General features: G+C 38.1%; 1 protein-coding gene and 1 pseudogene across 2 annotated transcripts in view; both read left to right on the forward strand.

Annotated features, from left to right (window-relative positions):
• The window catches only part of GCC2 (GRIP and coiled-coil domain containing 2), a 65,837-nt gene that overhangs the window by 22,215 nt on the left and 23,002 nt on the right, over window positions 1-20,620 (forward strand). Inside the window, 18 exon segments of the mRNA XM_017883796.1 lie at window positions 1,119-1,195; window positions 1,197-1,221; window positions 1,773-3,445; window positions 3,447-3,592; window positions 3,595-3,841; window positions 3,843-4,236; window positions 4,942-5,023; window positions 7,383-7,388; window positions 7,621-7,706; window positions 7,827-7,925; window positions 15,932-16,051; window positions 16,526-16,690; window positions 17,324-17,428; window positions 18,393-18,514; window positions 18,516-18,553; window positions 19,015-19,115; window positions 19,211-19,288; window positions 20,205-20,342. Of these exon segments, the coding sequence (XP_017739285.1) occupies window positions 1,119-1,195; window positions 1,197-1,221; window positions 1,773-3,445; window positions 3,447-3,592; window positions 3,595-3,841; window positions 3,843-4,236; window positions 4,942-5,023; window positions 7,383-7,388; window positions 7,621-7,706; window positions 7,827-7,925; window positions 15,932-16,051; window positions 16,526-16,690; window positions 17,324-17,428; window positions 18,393-18,514; window positions 18,516-18,553; window positions 19,015-19,115; window positions 19,211-19,288; window positions 20,205-20,342 (3,702 nt within the window).
• Window positions 14,450-15,175, forward strand: LOC108536779 (transcription elongation factor SPT4-A-like; annotated as a pseudogene). Its single transcript, XR_001887623.1, has one exon. The product of XR_001887623.1 is annotated as a transcription elongation factor SPT4-A-like (transcript).

Raw genomic sequence — 20,620 nt, forward strand, 5'->3', positions numbered from 1 at the left:
ATCTATTCCTCCTGTTTTCTTTGGTGGACAATTTTAAGTGTTTATTTGATTTTAAATATAGTATTATGCTTTTAAATTTTTTGTGAGTCAGTAAAGGTTTATTTTTATAGGAATTGTTATCCATTTTCGTTGAGTTGTCATTATTATTGACAAATAGTTACTCATAATAATTTTCTTTAACTTTCTTTTTTTTTTTTTTGAGACATAGTCTTGCTCTGTCACCCAGGCTGGACCAGGCTGGAGTACAGTGGAGCAGTCTTGGCTCACTGCAACCCCCACCTCCTGGGTTCAAGGAATTCTCCTGCCTTAGCCTCCAGGGTAGCCGGGACTACAGGCACCCACCACCACACCCAACTAATTTTCTTTGTATTTTTTAGTAGAGACAGGGTTTCACCATGTTGTCCAGGCTGGTCTCGAACTCCTGACCTCAAGTGATCTGCCCACCTCAGCCTCCCAAAGTGCTAGGATTACAGGCATGAGCCACCATGCCCGACTTACGTAGATGTGCTTCCTTTTACATTGTATTATTTTTTGGAAATTCTGTCTTTTGATCAGTTTTACTAAAAGGTGTCTATTTTGATAGCTATCTTAAAAGAGCTGACTCTTGGCTTATTGATTTTTTTTTTTTTTTCCATCTCATTAACTTCCCGTTTAATTTCTGCACAGAATAACCTATCTCTGATGGAGGAAGGACATAGATTATTTCTTGCTTACTCTCTGACTGGTCCCTATTCAGATTGTTGACCAATACCCAGTTTTTGAGCCTCACACATTACACCTCCCTCAACAATATCTGTTGCCTCCAATTCTGAGCATTTCAGTTCTGCAAAATATTTGCCAGGTTCTCATACATGTTTCCTTGTGCAGGTTCTTAGGTTATAGCTTTCTTCCTGCTTCTAATTCAGTTCATCCTCCTCCACAATTCAGTTTTCCAAAAATGTGTTGAAATTTCTCTTATCCTTGTATCTTTTCTCCTTTTCTCTTTGCTTAATGTGTTCTACCTTTTAAAATCTCTTATTCTCACTTTAGTGTGTTTTGAAAAGGTCAGGAGAAAATTATGCATGTGGTCAATCCACCATTTTTTTAACCCCAGGCATATAAATCCTATTCTAAAATAGGCATTAACTGAACGTCTGGATGCTATTCTTCTGGAAAAAGCAGAGACTGAGCAACAGTGTCTTTCTCTGAAAAGGAAAATATAAAATGAAGCAAGAGGTTGAGGTAAGTCAATATTTTAGTGTTCTTTTTTGTTAACTTATGTAGTGTAGTCATTAATTTTAGAGGTAAGATTTTAAAAAGCATCTAATCTGATTAACATTTTATAATATAAACAAACTGAGATTGAGATTTTAAAAGAAAATAACTGAATCACGTAACTATACAGCAACAGAGGTGAATTTACTTGTTGCTTTATCTTTTTTACAGCTATAATGCTATTCTTTAATAAAAACAAAAAAGTAAGTTGGTTTTCACACATGACTAAATACCATTATCTCTTTAGTTCTAGGCTATTCAGAGACATGCTTCTGTTTCTTGCCTATTAGGTCTGAGCTAATTTGAATTGTAGATCTAATATTGTAGATGTTTATTGTCATACTTTAGATAGGCAGCACCTAAGGAGAATTATTGGAATATCAGTATCATGTTTCTCGAAATACATTTATTCTCATTTACTTTTCTCTCTACTTAGTTTGTGGCTAATATTTTTCGTAAGGGCAGAGGCTTCTTTTGTCTTACTTAAATAATTTATGTGTGCTTATGTTTTGTAATAGGATTCTGTAACTAAGATGGAAGATGCACATAAGGAGTTGGAACAATCACATATAAACTATGTGAAAGAAATTGAAAATTTGAAAAATGAATTGATGGCAGTACGTGCCAAATACAGTGAAGACAAAGCTAACTTACAAAAGGAACTGGAAGAAGCAATGAATAAGCAATTAGAGCTCTCAGAACAACTTAAGTTTCAGAACAACTCTGAAGATAATGTTAAAAAACTACAAGAAGAGATTGAGAAAATTAGGCCAGCCTTTGAGAAGCAAATTTTACATCTGCAAAAGCAATTAGACGCTACCACTGATGAAAAGAAGGAAACAATTACTCAACTCCAAAATATCATTGAGGCTAATTCTCAGGATTACCAAAAAAATATTAATAGTTTGCAGGAGGAACTTTTACAGATGAAAGCTATACACCAAGAAGAGGTGAAAGAATTAATGTGCCAGATTGAAGCATCAGCTAAGGAACATGAAACAGAGATAAATAAGTTGAATGAGCTAAAAGAGAACTTAGTAAAACAATGTGAGGCAAGTGAAAAGAACATCCAGGAGAAATATGAATGTGAGCTAGAAAATTTAAGGAAAGCCACGTCAAATGCAAACCAAGACAATCAGATGTGTTCTCTTCTCTTCCAAGAAAATACATTTGTAGGACAAGTAGTAAATGAAAAAGTCAAACACTTAGAAGATACCTTAAAAGAACTTGAATCTCAGCATAGTATCTTAAAAGATGAGGTAACTTACATGAATAATCTTAAGTTGAAACTTGAAATGGATGCTCAACATATAAAGGATGAATTTTTTCATGAACGGGAAGACTTAGAGTTTAAAATTAATGAATTATTACTAGCTAAAGAAGAACAGGGCTGTGTAATTGAAAAATTAAAATCTGAGCTAGCAGGTTTAAATAAACAGTTTTGCTGTACCGTAGAACAGCATAACAAAGAAGTACAGAGTCTTAAGGAACAACATCAAAAAGAAATATCAGAGCTAAATGAGACATCTTTGTCAGATTCAGAAAAAGAAAAATTAACATTAATGTTTGAAATACAGGGTCTTAAGGAACAGTGTGACAACCTACAGCAAGAAAAGCAAGAAGCAATTTTAAATTATGAGAGTTTACGAGAGATTATGGAAATTTTACAAACAGAACTGGGGGAATCTGCTGGAAAAATAAGTCAAGAGTTTGAATCAATGAAGCAACAGCAAGCATCTGATGTTCATGAACTGCAGCAGAAGCTCAGAACTGCCTTTACTGAAAAAGATGCTCTTCTCGAAACTGTGAATCACCTCCAGGGAGAAAATGAAAAGTTACTGTCTCAACAAGAATTGGTACCAGAACTTGAAAATACCATAAAGAACCTTGAAGAAAAGAATGGAGTATACTTACTTAGTCTCAGTCAAAGAGATACCATGTTAAAAGAATTAGAAGCAAAGGTAAATTCTCTTACTGAGGAAAAAGATGATTTTATAAATAAACTGAAAAATTCCTATGAAGAACTGGATAATTTCCATAAGAAATGTGAAAGGGAAGAAAGATTGATTCTTGAACTTGGGAAGAAAGTAGAGCAGATAACCCAGTACAACAGTGAACTAGAACAAAAGGTAAATGAATTAACAGGAGGACTAGAGGAGACTTTAAAAGAAAAGGATCAAAATGACCAAAACTAGAAAACTTATGGTTCAAATGAAAGTTCTCTCTGAAGACAAAGAAGTATTGTCAGCTGAAGTGAAGTCTCTTTATGAGGAAAACAATAAACTCAGTTCAGAAAAAAAACAGTTGAGTAGGGATTTGGAAGTTTTTTTGTCTCAAAAGATGATGTTATCCTTAAAGAACATATTACTGAATTAGAAAAGAAACTTCAGTTAATGGTTGAAGAGCGAGATAATTTGAATAAACTGCTTGAAAATGAGCAAGTTCAGAAGTTATTTGTCAAAACTCAGTTGTATGGTTTTCTTAAAGATATGGGGTCTGAAGTTGCAGAAGATAGTGAAGAGAAAGATGTTAATATCCTACAAGCAGTCGGTGAATCCTTGGCAAAAATAAATGAGGAAAATGCAACCTGGTTTTCAGTGTGATAAAAAGGTATTCGAGTTAGAAAAAGAGATCAAGTGCCTTCAAGAAGAGAGTGTAGTTCAGTGTGAAGAACTTAAGTCTTTATTGAGAGACTATGAGCAAGAGAAAGTTCTCTTAAGGAAAGAGTTAGAAGAAATCCAGTCAGAAAAAGAGGCCCTGCAATCTGATCTTCTAGAAATGAAGAATGCTAATGAAAAAACAAGGCTTGAAAATCAGAATCTTCTATTTCAAGTTGAGGAAGTATCTCAAACGTGTAGCAAAAACGAAATCCATAATGAAAAAGAAAAATGTTTTATAAAGGAACATGAAAACCTAAAGCCGTTACTAGAACAAAAAGAATCAGAATTACGAGATGTGAGAGCAGAGTTGATACTATTAAAGGTACTGTTCATTTGAATTGTATTGTTTGAAATAAATTCTTAGTTCAACTCTAAAATATATACGTTAAACATTTTTACAGCTTGGCATCAAAAGTAAATTTTACCATTCAAGCTCAAGTGGCAACTTTCTGAAAAGTGCATTAGACATTTCCATGTTGTATGTCCAGTTTATTACATTTATTTTTGGGGAGTTTTAGATAATTTTAAAATCTTGAGTTTATAGAAGATTAAATGATTAGGGATTTAAATGTCTTGGTCAGAAGTTTATTAGTCACTAGCAAAACAACTAAACATGAAAAAACTTGAGTGTCATTCTTGTGTGAAATGCTTAGTTATCTTTTGTAAAGAGCACTTTTAAGCAAGACAGCTTTGGTGGTATTGCTAAAATTTTAGGGTTTTCTTTAAACATTAAAGATTAAAAGTCGTTTAATTGTTTCCTTATTACACGTGTATTTGATGTATCAGGTTGTTTATCTTGGCCTTAGTTACTATTTTTTTAAATAGTAAATGCCATATGCATAGTAAGGTCAGTATTAATTTTCTGGTCTAACAAGGGAAAATCTGTTGACCAAATTGCTTTTTGTAGGAATTCTCTTTGATAATGATTTTCTTATGCTTAACATGATGGCCGGTTCATTATGGAAAATTAATTCTGATTCTGATTTTTATTTTGTTTTGTTTTGTTTTTCCCCCCTGTAAAATCTAGGATTCCTTAGCACAATCACCTTCTGTACAAAATGATCCTCTGTCTTCGGTAAAAGAGTTGGAAGAAAAATTAGGTAACTATGGTTTTACAGATGTTGTCACAATTAGACAGATTCTTGTTAGTGTTAGAATAGATTGAGAAATACAGTAGCCAAATAATGAGTTGTTAAAAGCACAGTTCGTAGCTGTCTTTTCCTCGAGCTCACATTCTTGCCCCTCTGACACCTGTTCGCCTTCTCTTTCAAAAGTGTTACTTTCTATTGTTTAACCCAGGCAAGATTGGTGTGATTTATAAATGGTGTCCTGATTTATTTTGGACTTTTCAATCATTTAGCAAACTTTATTTAAATGCCCAACTATTCTAGACACTGGTGATAGAAAAGTGGTTGAGGTACAGACCATGTGCTCAAAGATCTCACTGTTAAATTGCAGTAGTTTGAGGTGTGGACAAGATACAGTACTGACAACATAGGAACTTACACTATTTTGAGTTAAGAAAAGCAGCATAGAATAGTGTTTTCAGCCGAGTCTTGAAGAATGAGAAATTTTACACAGGAAGAAAGGTATTCTAGGAAGAAGGAAGAGCAGGTGCTTGTAGGTTGACATATAGCATACATCAAGGTGCATACTAGGAAGTTCCTGGAGAGGTAAGAGCCAGATCATAAACACAACAGTATGATTGATATGCAGAGGAGTTAGGGCTTTATCTTATCCATTTATTCCTCACAGTAACATCATAGGATAGCTCTTTTATTACCATATAAGGATCAGGAAACAAAGACTTAGAAGTATGTAATGTGCCAATGATCCCTGAATTTAGTGCCCTATTAGATTAGGGTAAGGGAAGTTGAAGAGTAGAATGACTTCCAGTTGTTTATAATAGGTTATTGGGGCAGATTGGGATGTTCAGTTTTAGAAGTAAGTTTAAATACCAGTCCAAGTAGAGATGTTAGAATGCTACGCAAATCTGGAGTTAAGGGGAGAGACCTAAGCTAGAGATAAATATTCATAGTTAAAGAGTGGGCATAAAAGCCAGAGAGGGGGCGCGGTGGTTCACGCCTGTAATCCCAGCACTTTGGGAGGCTGAGGTGGGCAGATCACGAGGTCAGGAGATGGAGACCATCCTGACTAACGCGGTGAAACCCCGTCTCTACTAAAAATCAAAAAAAAAAAAAAAAAAAATAGCCGGGCGTGGTGGCGGGCGCCTGAGTCTCAGCTACTTGGGAGGCTGAGGCAGGAGAATGGCGGGAACCCAGGAGGCAGAGCTTACAGTGAGCCGAGATCACGCCACTGCACTCCAGCCTGGGTGACAGAGCAAGACTCTGTCTCAAAAAAAAAAAAGGCCAGGAGATTGAAATTACCAAGGGAATATAGCCAAAAGATGGAGACCAGAGACAATTGTCCATTCATGTAAAGATAGAGACAACACAGGAAATTGAGAAGGAGCAGCTAGTGAGGTAGGAAAACCTGGAACATAAAATGTCTTGAAAACTACGGCAAGTGACAGGAAGTGAAGTGCTTCAAGAGGGAAAAAGTGGTTAGCCATTGCTAGTGCTGCTAATGTATCAAATAAGATAAGTACTGAGAACTGACCACTGCCTTAAGCAACATAGAGGTCAGTGTCCATGACATGCTGGAACCAGAGCTTGATTGCAGTTGATTCTAGAAAAAAATGGGGCAGGCAATGTTTGAGAGCATATATAGATGACTCTTTTCAAGGGATGTGCTATAGGGGAAAGAAAAAGCCATGGGACAAAACTAGAGGGACCTTGTGGTTTAATTTTTTATTTTATGGGAAGAAGAACAGCATGTTTGAGATATTTCACCTGTCCCCTACCCTCTTTAAATGCTTTCACTATTTATTCCTGGCCTTAATTTCTTGATGGTAATTTTGCTTGTTGCATGTTTATAAAATATTGGGAAAAAATCCACTAGAAAGGGGAAAATTGCTGCTGTAGAAGAAGGAGGGAGAATTGTTGCTCTGATGCTCGAGTAGGTAAGGAGACATAGGATGAAATGCAGATGTGGAACGATTGGCCTTTGCTCCACACACAGACACTTCACTATAGTAGCCAAAGGGAAGGCACTGGTGCAAGTAAATTAATAGGCCAGGACAGAAATTTGGATCATAACTGAATTTTTAGAAACAAATACCAAGAAGTCCTGAACTCTGGAGTTCAAATGGGGTAGGTAGCTAAAGAAGTGAACAGAGAGATCCATATGGGATAGGTAAAACATATTACAGGTTTAGTTGCGAAAGACCCATCAGCCAAGAGGAAGAGTGCGCCTGTGGAGCATAAATACTGATCTGCATCTGATATCTCCAGTACTTGATCCTAATTGGCACACTGTCATCTAAAGTCCTGGCATAGCTGCATTTCCAGGAAATCTAATGAGAAGTTTTGAAAGCCTATAATTCCTAGAAACTTACGAAATGGCTAGAAAAAAGTAGACTATTTTGGAGGATTAAAAACAATGGAAGCTTTTTACATTGCCTCACATAACGAATAAGCTTCCACTTTAAAAAATGATATTACTGTTTTACTGCTTATTTTAATATCAAATTACCAATTTTGTGCTCCCAAATAATCTAGGGCTAAAATAAGCAAGTAATTTGAATTTTTTCCTTTTGAGTTCATATGTAATCCGTTTATTTTCTATTTTAGAAAATCTGGAAAAGAATGCAAAGAAAAGGAGGAGAAAATAAATAAGATAAAATTAGTTGCCGTGAAGGCAAAGAAAGAACTAGATTCCAGCAGAAAAGAGGTGAGCTGACTTAAAAAATGTGAGATTCAGGAATCTTATATTTTAAAAAATCAAGAGTTTTCTATCCATTAAAAAAAAAACAAACAAAAACCTCTTTAATTTTACTTGTATTTAAAACAGACCCAGACTGTAAGGGAAGAACTTGAATCTCTTCGGTCAGAAAAGGACCAGTTATCTGCTTCCATGAGAGATCTCATTCAAGGAGCAGAAAGCTATAAGGTAAAAATAGTCATTTTAATAACAAGTTATAAAAGTTATAACTTCTAAGAAATGTAGTGGAAATGTAAAACTATTGTCCACAAAACAATCACCTTGTATTTTTCAGTAAATCTTTATTCTGTTTTGGGGTGCAATGTAATAGAATCCTAACATCAAGATTTTAAAGTAGTTAAGCTTTGCTGGGCGCGGTGGCTCAAGCCTGTAATCCCAGCACTTTGGGAGGCTGAGACGGGCGGATCATGAGGTCAGGAGATCGAGACCATCCTGGCTAACACAGTGAAACCCCGTCTCTACTAAAAAATACAAAAAACTAGCCAGGCGAGGTGGCGGGTGCCTGTAGTCCCAGCTACTCGAGAGGCTGAGGCAGGAGAATGGCGTAAACCCGGGAGGTGGAGCTTGCAGTCAGCCAAGATCCGGCCACTGCACTCCAGCCTGGGCGACAGAGCGAGACTCCGTCTCAAAAAGAAAGAAAGAAAGAGAAAGGAAGGAGGGAGGGAGGGAGGGAGGGAGGAAGGAAGGAAGGAAGGAAGGAAGTTAAGCTTTAAATAGTGGCTTTTTTTTTTTTTTTTTAAATGAAATCTTGCTCTGTCGCCCAGGCTGGAGTGCAGTGGTGTAATCTTGGCTCACTGCAACCTCTGCCCCCAGGTTCCAGCAATCCTCCTGCCCACAGCCTCCCGAATAGCTGGGACTACAGGCAGACGCCACCATGCCTGGCTAATTTTTGTATTTTTAGTAGAGACGGGGTTTCACCATGCTGGCCAGGCTGGTCTTGAACTCCTGACCTCGTGATCCACCTGCCTCAGCCTCCCAAAGTGCTAGGATTACAGGCATGCGCCACTGCACCTGGCCTAAATAGTGCCTTTAAACTGTTGTTCATAAAAGTAAAATTTTGTTTTGGGATTTCCTAATAAAATCAGTAACAAAAAGATAACCTATTACTACTGTGATTATTTGATATTGTTCTGGCCAAGTGAATAAACCTGAAGCTTAAACAAGGTGAAGCATTGTTATTTGGAGGCAATATGCTTGTTTATCTTAGTAACATGAAAATGTATTATTAAAAATATAAGAATTAAAAATGAAAGTACAACAAAATCACCGAATGCAAGATAAACATCACTACATTTCTTAAGGTTTCATTCAGCAAATTTTGTATGGCAGACTGAGTTCTGAGTTCTGGGGCAAGTTGGAGGTCAACCAGAGAGACTAAGTTCCTGTCCTCTTAGGACTTAAAAAAATCCAAATGGCAATAACAGGCAAACATACAAAAATAGAAGATACATACTATGTAGAAAAGTAAGTTGGGTAGGGAAAAGAGAGTGAGCGGTCATCAGGCAGGATTTGATGAAAAAAAGAAAATACCACAACAGCCATAAAATCCAATCTTAGGAAGCAGTTAAATGAGAAGTTTTGGCACTCAGTGAAAAAAACTGCAAAACTTACATACGATGACTATTATTTGAACTATCAGTTCTCAGATTGGCTTATAAATTCTAAAACAAATTCATTAAACATTTTAGATTTTTTTTTTTTTGGCTGGGTCTTGACAGAAAATTCTAAGTTTTAAGTAGAAAACTAGCAAGAGCAGCTAAATTTTTTTTCTGATGAAAAGAATAAAGTGACATCCTACTCAAAGAGACACTAAAACTTATGACAGAGTTACAGTAAGGTGGTAGAATTCTGATGCAGGAATGGTACAGATTAACGTAGCAGAAGAGATAGTTACTTCCACTTATAACAACAAACAGGTGCCAGGCTCTCTTCTAAGCACTTTACATATCTCAATACAGTTAATTCTCAAAACAACCCCCAAGTATATTAGCATCAACACTTTACAAGTGAGGACTCTGAGGCATAAATCGATTAAAGAACTCAAAAGTCGCAGACTCAGATTTCTTTTTTTTTTTATTTTATTTTATTTATTTTTTTTTTTTTTTGAGGCGGAGTCTCGCTCTGTCGCCCGGACTGGAGTGCAGTGGCCGGATCTCAGCTCACTGCAAACTCCGCCTCCCGGGTTTGCGCCATTCTCCCGCTTCAGCCTCCCGAGTAGCTGGGACTACAGGCACCCGCCACCTCGCCCGGCTAGTTTTTGTATTTTTAGTAGAGACGGAGTTTCACTGTGTTAGCCAGGATGGTCTCGATCTCCTGACCTCGTGATCCGCCCATCTCAGCCTCCCAAAGTGCTGGGATTACAGGCTTGAGCCACCGCGCCTGGCCCTTCAGATTTCTTAAGAGACCTCAGGGTCACAGAACAAGTGACAGAGCAGAGCTGGAATTTGAATTCAGGCAGTCTCGTTCCAGATCTGTTGTTTCATCCACTAAGCTATACCATCCCAGTAAAATTTGAAACAGAAACCAATGAAGAAAGAAATTCCTTCTAAGGAATTAGCTTTTTATTTCATTCCACATACCAAAATGTATTCTGGATGGATTAAAAGTGTTGTGAAAAGTATTTTTTAAAACCTATAATGAAACACTTGATCCTTTAACTGACTTCTGGATACAAAACACTTTTTCAAACTTTAAATACTAAATTTAGGCTGGGTGCAGTTGCTGAAGCCTATAATTCCAGCACTCTGGGAGGCCAAGGTGGGTGAGTCACTTGAGGCCAGGAGTTTGAGATCAGCTTAGCCAACACAGCAAAACCCTGTTTCTACAAAATATACAAAATTTAGCTGGGCATGGTGGCACACGCCTGTAGTCCTAGCTACTCTGATGGCTGAGGCATGAGAATCACTTGAACATGGAAGGTGGCAGTTGCAGTGAGCGGGGAGATTGTACCACTGCACTCCTACCTAAAGTGTTTTAATGAATTACAAAGGAAAAGATTGAAAGATTTAACTATTTGAAATTGATATGCCTGGTCTACCTCTGGAAGAAATTAATTGATTATAAGGTCTCTCAAAATGTAAAGAAGCAAGTTCCTTACGTAACTTGCTCTTATGAAGAAGCCCATCTATAAATTTTAAATGGGTTTTTTAATGGATTTATAAGATCTTTATATATGAGCATACTAATTTTGTCATGTGTAGATTTAAATTTTCAGATTTCATTACCATATTTTCATATGTAATATAAACTTATATATAAAAATGTGACGGGATTTAAGGTAGAACCAGAAGTGCTGAAATGTTTAAGAATGTTGATCACTTTTAAAAACACATACCGGCCGGGCGCGGTGGCTCAAGCCTGTAATCCCAGCACTTTGGGAGGCCGAGACGGGCGGATCACGAGGTCAGGAGATCGAGACCATCCTGGCTAACACGGTGAAACCCCGTCTCTACTAAAAAATACAAAAAACTAGCCGGGCGAGGTGGCGGGTGCCTGTAGTCCCAGCTACTCGGGAGGCTGAGGCAGGAGAATGGCGTGAACCCGGGAGGCGGAGCTTGCAGTGAGCTGAGATCCCGCCACTGCACTCCAGCCCGGGCGACAGAGTGAGACTCCATCTCAAAAAAAAAAAAAAAAACACACACACACATACCTACGCTCTATTAAGTTCTTCAGGATGCATCATTATAAAGATGCTGAATAATTTTGGAGTTTGTTAATTTGGCTAGTTTTTTCAGTGTTCATATCACTTGTAATAACTTGTATCAGTTTATTAAAAGATCTGAACACACAGGAGTCCTAGAGGAACAATAATTTGTAATTATTCGGATGTTTAGAAGTGTCTACCCTACATACGGAAAGTAAAAGTAGACTCTTGTATGCCTGGCATTCGTTTTTGTTCCAAGACTCCCCTTAGGAATAATACTTGATTAAAATCAGAATTTCCCATAGGGAGCCATTATTTATTATGCCTTGGCATAGCAATTCAGTTTTACAGCTGTTGACAGCAATTGGAACCAGAATGAGTAAAAATGAAGAAGGCCAGTTAGAGACTAAGTGGATAAATATCTCTGATTTTTAGAGGAGCCTACCCAAATATAAAAGAAGCACAGAATCTTCTTTCTATGGAAAAGACCCTAGTGATACCTCAACCCTGTGTGCATGTGTGCCAGGAAGTAGCAGACTCAGATAAATAAACATACAAAGACACACTTTGGGAGGCTGTGGCTTGAGGATTGCCTGAGGTTAGGAGTTCGAGACCAGTCTGGCCACATGGTGAAACCCCGTCTCTATTAAAAATACAAAAAAAAAATAGCCGGATGTGGTGTGTGCCTGTAGTCCCAGCTACTCGGGAGGCTAAGGCAGGGGGATTGCTTGAAGCAGGGAGATGGAGGTTGCAGTGAACTGAGATCGCACCACTGCACTCCGGCCTAGCGACAGAGCAAGACAACGTCTCAAAAATAATAATAATAATAAGCCAGATTCTAGATTCCCAAGTCCTGTCTTCTACCACTGAAATCACTAAATGGACAGACTGTAAAATCAAAATTCAGATTGTAGCAGTCAGCCACTAGTTGAGTCAAATAATTCACCATGTGTAAATCAGAATTAAAAACAAAAGTACATTAGTCAAGGATCTGATCTGGGAAGCAAGAGCCGGGCGTGGTGGCTCACACCTGTTATCCTAGCACTTTGGGAGACCAAGGCAGGCAGATTGCCTGAGCTCAGGAGTTTGAGACCAGTCTGGACAACATGACAAAACCCTGTCTCTACTAAAAATACAAATATTAGTTGGCCATAGTGGCACACGCCTATAGTCCCAGATACTTGGGAGGCTGAGGGAGGAGAATCACTCGAACCCAGGAGACAGAGGTTACAGTGATCTGAAGTTGCGCCACTGCACTCCAGCCTGGGCGACAGAGCAAGACCCCGTCTCGAAAAAAAAGATATGGCAAGCACGATCCAAAAAAGCGTAAATGCCCCAGAAGACCCACCAGAGGCCAGGCTCAGTGGCTTATGCCTGTAATTCCAACACTTTGGGAGGCTGAGGCATATGGATCACCTGAGGTCAGTTCAAGACCAGCCTGGCCAACATGGTGAAACCTTGTCTCTACTAAAAATAGAAAAATTAGCCAGGTATGGTGGCACATGCCTGTAATCCCAACTACCCAGGAGGCTGAGGCAGGAGAATCACTGCAACCTGGGAGGCAGAGGGTGCAGTGAGCCAAGATCGTGCCACTGCACCCCAGCCTGGCAACAGAGACTCCATCTCAAAAAAAAAAAAAAAAAAAAAACCCACCAGAGAAGCCTGCAGAGGTGAGCCAAGGACATAAGAGGTTCAGGTCCAGAGGAAGGCCACTGCCAGTCTTCACAGTCCTCTTGGTTAATGTCATTTCTCTTTTATGCATAGTATCTCAGTGGAACTTCCAAAAGTAAACTTTGCAAGAAAACATAAACACTGTGCTAGCAATAAAACCACATTTAGATACCACCTCACTTAAGTCAGGATGGCTACTATTAAAAAGTCAAAAAAATAACAGGTGCTGGTGAGGTTGCAGAGAAAAAGGAACACTTACACTTCTGGTGGGAGTGTAAATTAGTTCAACCATTGTGGAAAACAGATTCCTCAAAGACCTAAAAACAGAAATACCATTTGACCCAGCAATCCCGTTACTGGGTATATACCCAAAGGAATATAAGTCATTGTGTAATAAAGACACATGTACGCGTATGTTCTCTGCAGCACTATTCATGATAGCAAAGACATGGAATCAACCTAAAGGCCTGTCAGTGGTAGACTAGATAAAGAAAATTGGTATATATACACCATGGAATACTACACAGCCATAAGAAAAATGAGATTATGTCCTTTGCAGGGACATGGATGAAGCTGGAAGCCACTATCCTTAGCAAACTAATGCAGGAACGGAAAACCAAATACCACATGTTCTCTCTTATAAGTGGGAGCTAAATGATGAGAACACATGGACACATACAGAGGAACAACAGACACTGGGGCCTAACGGAGGGTGGAGGGTGGAAGAAGGGAGAGGATCAGGAAAAATAACTAATGGGTACTAGGCTTAATACTTGGATGGTGAAATCATCTGTACAACAAACCCCTGTGACACAAGTTTGCCTACATAACAAACCTGCACATGCACCCCTGAAATGAAAAGTTAAAAGATTTTTTATAAAACACCATTTACTTCCTGTGGGTGCGCAGGCTGTGGCCGTCTACCTCTCTGTTGCTCTTGCCATCAGAGAAGATGGCCTTGGAGACGGTGCCGAAGGACCTGCGGCATCTGCGNCATGGAATACTACACAGCCATAAGAAAATGAGATTATGTCCTTTGCAGGGACATGGATGAAGCTGGAAGCCACTATCCTTAGCAAACTAATGCAGGAACGGAAAACCAAATACCACATGTTCTCTCTTATAAGTGGGAGCTAAATGATGAGAACACATGGACACATACAGAGGAACAACAGACACTGGGGCCTAACGGAGGGTGGAGGGTGGAAGAAGGGAGAGGATCAGGAAAATAACTAATGGGTACTAGGCTTAATACTTGGATGGTGAAATCATCTGTACAACAAACCCCTGTGACACAAGTTTGCCTACATAACAAACCTGCACATGCACCCCTGAAATGAAAAGTTAAAAGATTTTTTATAAAACACCATTTACTTCCTGTGGGTGCGCAGGCTGTGGCCGTCTACCTCTCTGTTGCTCTTGCCATCAGAGAAGATGGCCTTGGAGACGGTGCCGAAGGACCTGCGGCATCTGCGGGCCTGTTTGCTGTGTTGACTGGTCAAGACTATAGACCAGTTTGAATATGATGGTTTTGACAATTGTGATGCATATCTACAAATGAAAGGTAACTAAGAGATGGTGTATGACTCCACCAGCTCTTCCTTTGATGGAATCATTGTGATGATGAGTCCAGAGGACAGCTGGGTCTCCAAGTGGCAGCGAGTCAGTAACTTTAAGCCAGGTGTATATGCGGTGTCAGTCACTGGTTGCCTGCCTCAAGGAATCATGCGGGAGCTGAAAAGTCGAGAAGTGCCTACAAATCCAGAGACACAGCTATAAAGACCTAGCAAGATGCAGGGCTGCCAGCATCTTTGCTGTCCACCTCCTGCCTCTGCTTACTTCTTGTTCTGAAACTAAATGAGCAGAACTTCAAATACTTCCTTCCCTCCAATTCAGACTCAGCTGACTGTTGAGAGAGCAGCACATCATTTTATCATTTTATCTTCTTTGGACCTACAAGTGGGGTGGGAGGGATTTGGGTTGGTGGATTAACAGATGGAATTGAGGAGAGAGTAGGATGCTGATTTTCCTACCCATGGCCCAAGGCTGTGCCTTCCTTATGCTGAGGACTCTAGGTCGAATGTCAATAAGTATGAACCTCTAGGGGGAAAAAAAAAAAAAACAACACCATTTTGCTAGTAATTTTGCATGCACATTTGTGGGAAGAATAGAAGTTTTCCAGAAACAAAGGCAAAAACAGGATTTATAAGGAAGAAGAGAGAGAAGAACATAAAGAACTACATGCAGTCTCGAAACAATCTCATTTACATATTTTGGTGAATAACCTAATTAGCTTGTGTGTAGCAAAAAAAAGTCTGATCATTCTGTCCTTCAGTAGGCCAACTGGGAATATCAAAGCAAATTTAGTTGGCTTTGGATTCTTCAGGAAATATTGAAAGTGTCACTGCAGAGTATGAGAGACTAAATCTATGAATGTCTTCCAGTGTTCTTTCATTAGCACCTTTATCTTATATTAGGCCAGGCCTAGAGTATTTCTCTCATCAGAATTCTTCAGGTGGAGTTAGGTATCCAGGTTAAACTTTTTATCCTCTATCCTTAAGTTGTGTTTACGTTTTGGAAGTTCAGTGTTGTTAATGAGTAGAATATTTAACCTTGGAGCTATTATATTGTTTATATTTGAAATTTTCTTTTCCTTTCATATATTTCCCCCACCCTCCAATACTAAAAGTTTTCCAAAATCTGCTAATTTTATTACCTAATGCCAGTTAGGTATTCTGTTCAACTTGGTAAATATTTTAAGCATCCAGAATGGACTCGAATCTTAAGGTGGCTTGATGATAAAGTCTGAACTGTTGAATGCATAATAATATACCAAAGTTAAATCCTTCTTTTATTGAAGAATCTTTTATTAGAATATGAAAAGCAGTCAGAGCAACTGGATGTGGAAAAAGAACGTGCTAACAATTTTGAGCATCATATTGAAGACCTTACAAGACAACTAAGAAATTCGACTTTGCAGGTAATTTTTTAATAAATTCAAAAATGAAAACTATAACAGGTGTATTTTAATCTCAATACTTTGTGCATAAACATAAAAAAAATATAGTCGGAAACAGAATTTTTCCCCCCACCCCCGCTTTACCCTCCTCCCCACTTGTGAGAGAAGAATAAGACGAAACAGCTAGCAACTATCTTGCTTATTATTCTAATCTTAATTCCCCTAGAGGATTGGTTGGTTGGTTGGGGTTTGTTTGTTTTCATTTCTGCTCTTTACTCTGCCAGTGCACCTGGTCTCTTGTAAGGTTTACCATATTAGTGGTTCAGTGACAGATTTTAAAACTTATTCTTAATTTAACATTATCGTTCTGTAGCATGGACTTTGAAATCTTCATTTGTTACACTATGCCAGTATTCTCATTAATGTACCTGTTCATTCTTCTCTGCTGTATATGTTTTCTGCATGTTTATAGTAATGAATCATTTGTCATTTCAGTGTGAAAAAATAAATTCTGATAATGAAGATCTGCTGGCTCGTATTGAGACACTACAGTCTAATGCCAAATTATTAGAAGTACAGATTTTAGAAGTCCAGAGAGCCAAAGCAATGGTAGACAAAGAATTAGAAGCTGAAAAACTTCAGAAAGAACAGAAGATAAAGGTAAAAACAGTCCTGCAAGATTGATTCACATATGTATGATGCATTTACCAAAATATTATTTAAATGAAGGGAAGACTTACTAAAGAGTAGCATTTATAAATACAGCACAGTTCATTAATTCCTTAATACCAACCATAAATTTGAGAATCCATGCTGTGATTTGGGGGTGTATATATTTTAAACATTGAAATATTACCAAACTTTCTGTATTTTAGTGTGTCAGATTTATTTTATTTATTTATTTATTTATTTATTTACTTATTTATTTTGAGACAGAGTCTTGCTCTGTTGCCCAGGCTGGAGTGCAGTGGCGCAATCTCAGCTCACTGCAAGCTCCGCCTCCTGGATTCACGCCGTTCTCCTGCCTGAGCCTCCCAAATAGCTGAGATTACAGGCACTCACCACTAAGCCCAGCTAATTTTTCGTGTGTGTTTTTAGTAGATGGGGCTTCACTGTGTTAGCCAGGATGATCTCAATCTCCTGACCTTGTGATCTGCCCGCCTGGGCCTCTTCAGAGTGCTGGGATTACAGGCGTGAACCACTATGCCCCACCGTCAGATTTATTTTAAAGCCCCTTAAAAATACCTTTTTAATGTTGGTTGGGTTGTGTGGGTTGTTTTATTTTAATTTCAGGAACATGCCACTACTGTAAATGAACTTGAAGAACTTCAGGTACAACTTCAAAAGGAAAAGAAACAGCTTCAGAAAACCATGCAAGAATTAGAGCTGGTTAAAAAGGTAAAATAAAACACTAGGATCAAAATTGGTGTAATATTCACGTTGTTCTGTTTTGTTGTTCTGTTTGTTCTGTTATTTCTGTGATCTTGCTCTGTGGTCCAGGCTGGAGTGCAGTGGCATGATCTCGGCTCACTGCAACCTCTGCCTCCCGAGTTCAAAGCACTTATTGAGCCTCAGCCTCCCGAGTAGCTGAGATTCCATGCATGCACCACCACACCCAGCTAACTTTTTGTATTTTTGGTAGAGAAGGAGTTTCACCATTTTGGTGAAGCTTGTCTTGAACTCCTGACCTCGAATGATCCGCCCATCTCAGCCTCCCAAAGTGCTGGGATTACAGGTGTGAGCCACCGCACCCAGCCTGCATTGTTAAACTATTCTATACATGTTGAAAAGAAATATTTTAGAATGTTACTTTTGGTACTAAAATAATGCTTTATAAATTACTTGCTCAAAAAATTGAAAATTTGACTTCTCTAAGTACCAGTCCTTTCAGAAGAATCTAGGCTCATGAGTTATAAGATTTTGGTTTGATGTTTCATTTTGTGGACATGATTGTTGTATGACACATAAAGATTTAATTAATGTCAAAGCTTGAAATTTGTATTATACTTAAAACTTTGGCTGACTTTACTCCTTCAAAGATTAGGCTAAAAAGAAATATATTGTTATGTAAGAGCCACTTGAAATATTAGTATTTTATAAATAAGAGCTCCACAGGCTACAACTGCCCATTGTAGTTCGTTATAATGAAATAAAATGAAACTAAGAAAGTTGGGTTAAACTATTAGAAAATATTTTGTGAAATTAAAAACTAGAAAATATCCAACTCCTCATTTCTTCGTTACAGTGTAAACGATTTGAGTATTACAGAAAAGCACCCATTTATTGCTGTGGCATCATTTTAGCAGTTTTACAAATGAACTGATCTACTGTTGTCTAAATCTTTTATTTATAATATGTGCAGGATGCCCAACAAACCACATTGATGAATATGGAAATAGCTGATTATGAACGTTTGATGAAAGAACTAAATCAAAAGTTAACTAATAAAAACAACAAGATAGAAGATTTGGAGCAAGAAATAAAATTCAAAACAGAAACAAGAAACCCTACAAGAAGAAATAAGTGAGTTAAATAAAGTTCACTTTACCTTTTAATTATTTCATCATAACATAACAACTTGATTTAGTGGGGGCCATTACTTGTTTATTTCACCAGTCTTTCACTGTCAGTCAGGTGTTTAACAGTGATAAATGTTACTGGGGCCCAGAATGGATGTAAAACTGTTTGCCATTAGATGTTTATAGTCCACATTTATTCACTTTAGCATTTCTTAAGTACCTTGCTGTTGTCTGGGTTAACTGAGATTGTCATGGGTTGTAATTGTGAAAGCTAGGAGATGGGTACAGTAGAGTTTATGGCACTGTTGTTACTACTGTCACATATGTTTGAAGTATTCCATAATAAAAAGCTAAAACAGGCTTCTTTTAAAGATAAGCCAATACAAAGAAGACATTATTTGTGTATTCAAATTCACTCATAAAAAATGTTTCATCTTTTTCTGCTGAAATTATTTCTTGTGCTAGCTTCATTACAGTCTTCAGTACAACAATATGAAGAAAAAAACACCAAAATCAAGCAATTGCTTGTGAAAACCAAAAAGGAACTGGCAGATTCAAAGCAAGCAGTATGTTAATTTTTCAGTTTCATATTTTAGTACTTATTCATAATTTATTTATGAGTAACATTTTAAAAAATTTAACCAAGATTCTCATTCTCTAGGAAACTGATCACTTAATACTTCAAGCATCTTTAAAAGGTGAGCTGGAGGCAAGCCAGCAGCAAGTAGAAGTCTATAAAGTAAGGTTTTTACTTTTTAAGATTAAAAAAATGTTTTTTCATGTAGAAGTGAGGTACTAATCAGAGATTTTACTAATTATCCTATAAGGATATCTAGAAAGATTCCTCAGCATTTTGAGGAATTTGCAACAATAAATCAAGTCTGGTGTGTGACTGGAGTATATTGTTTAGCTCAAGCTAGATTATTTTCATATATTTGGAAATTTGTAATACACTGTAGAATAGTGCAGAATAAGCATGCATCTGAACTTTCTTTTTTTTTTTGAGACGGAGTCTCGCTCTGTCGCCCCGGCTGGAGTGCAGTGGCCGGATCTCAGCTCACTGCAAGCTCCGCCTCCCGGGTTTACGCCATTCTCCTGCCTCAGCCTCCGGAGTAGCTGGGACTACAGGCGCCCGCCACCTCGCCTGGCTAGATTTTGTATTTTTTTTAGTAGAGACGGGGTTTCACCGTGTTAGCCAGGATGGTCTCGATCTCCTGACCTTGTGATCCGCCCATCTCGGCCTCCCAAAGTGCTGGGATTACAGGCTTGAGCCACCGCGCCCGGCTGCATCTGAACTTTCAAAATGATATTGCAGTCACAAGAAACAGTTTATAAAATGATTTTATATGTTTGCTACGTTTGTATATATTTTTATATATATAATGTCTTGAAGTATTTAAACATTGTATGTTAAATATGTAGTCTGGGATTTTCATTTTTTTTAATTGATGTTGGTTTAAGAAAAGATAAATTAGTGAGAAAATGTCCTACTTGTCTCTACTTTTTCAATAATAATAATACGTTAAAATATTTCGCTACTTAATTATGCCTTATATGTACTTACGTCTCAAACCTAAAGTTTGTGTTTTAAGGAAAACCTCTTTAACTAGTGAAGGTAGGATTTGCTAAAGCTAAATTTAAAGATTTACCCCCAGATACAGCTGGCTGAAATAACATCAGAGAAACACAAAATCCACGAGCACCTGAAAACTTCTGCAGAACAGCACCAGCGTACGCTAAGTGCGTACCAGCAGAGAGTGACAGCGCTACAGGAAGAGAGTCGTGCTGCCAAGGTGCGTTCTTCAGGGCAGCCACAGCGAGCCACTGGGATTTTATTGTCAGCTAGTCATTGGTGTTTACTCCAGGGCTGTGCTCTCCCTTTTTAGTATTTTGCTGTTAAGAGCACTTATTAGATTAAGACCTGTTCAGTTAATCTGCCTCTAACCCCAATCCCATGCCAACCCCAATTGTAATTTGGATCACTTTTTTTGCCAAAAGGAAAAACATGATGTTTTTTCCATTTCAACCTTGTTTTGCAATTTATGTGTCACTTCTTTATGAAACTTTTTTT

Source organism: Rhinopithecus bieti, unplaced genomic scaffold (assembly GCF_001698545.2).
Source record: "Rhinopithecus bieti isolate Rb0 unplaced genomic scaffold, ASM169854v2 scaffold_13742, whole genome shotgun sequence".
In the NCBI taxonomy this organism is placed as follows: Eukaryota; Metazoa; Chordata; class Mammalia; order Primates; family Cercopithecidae; genus Rhinopithecus; species Rhinopithecus bieti.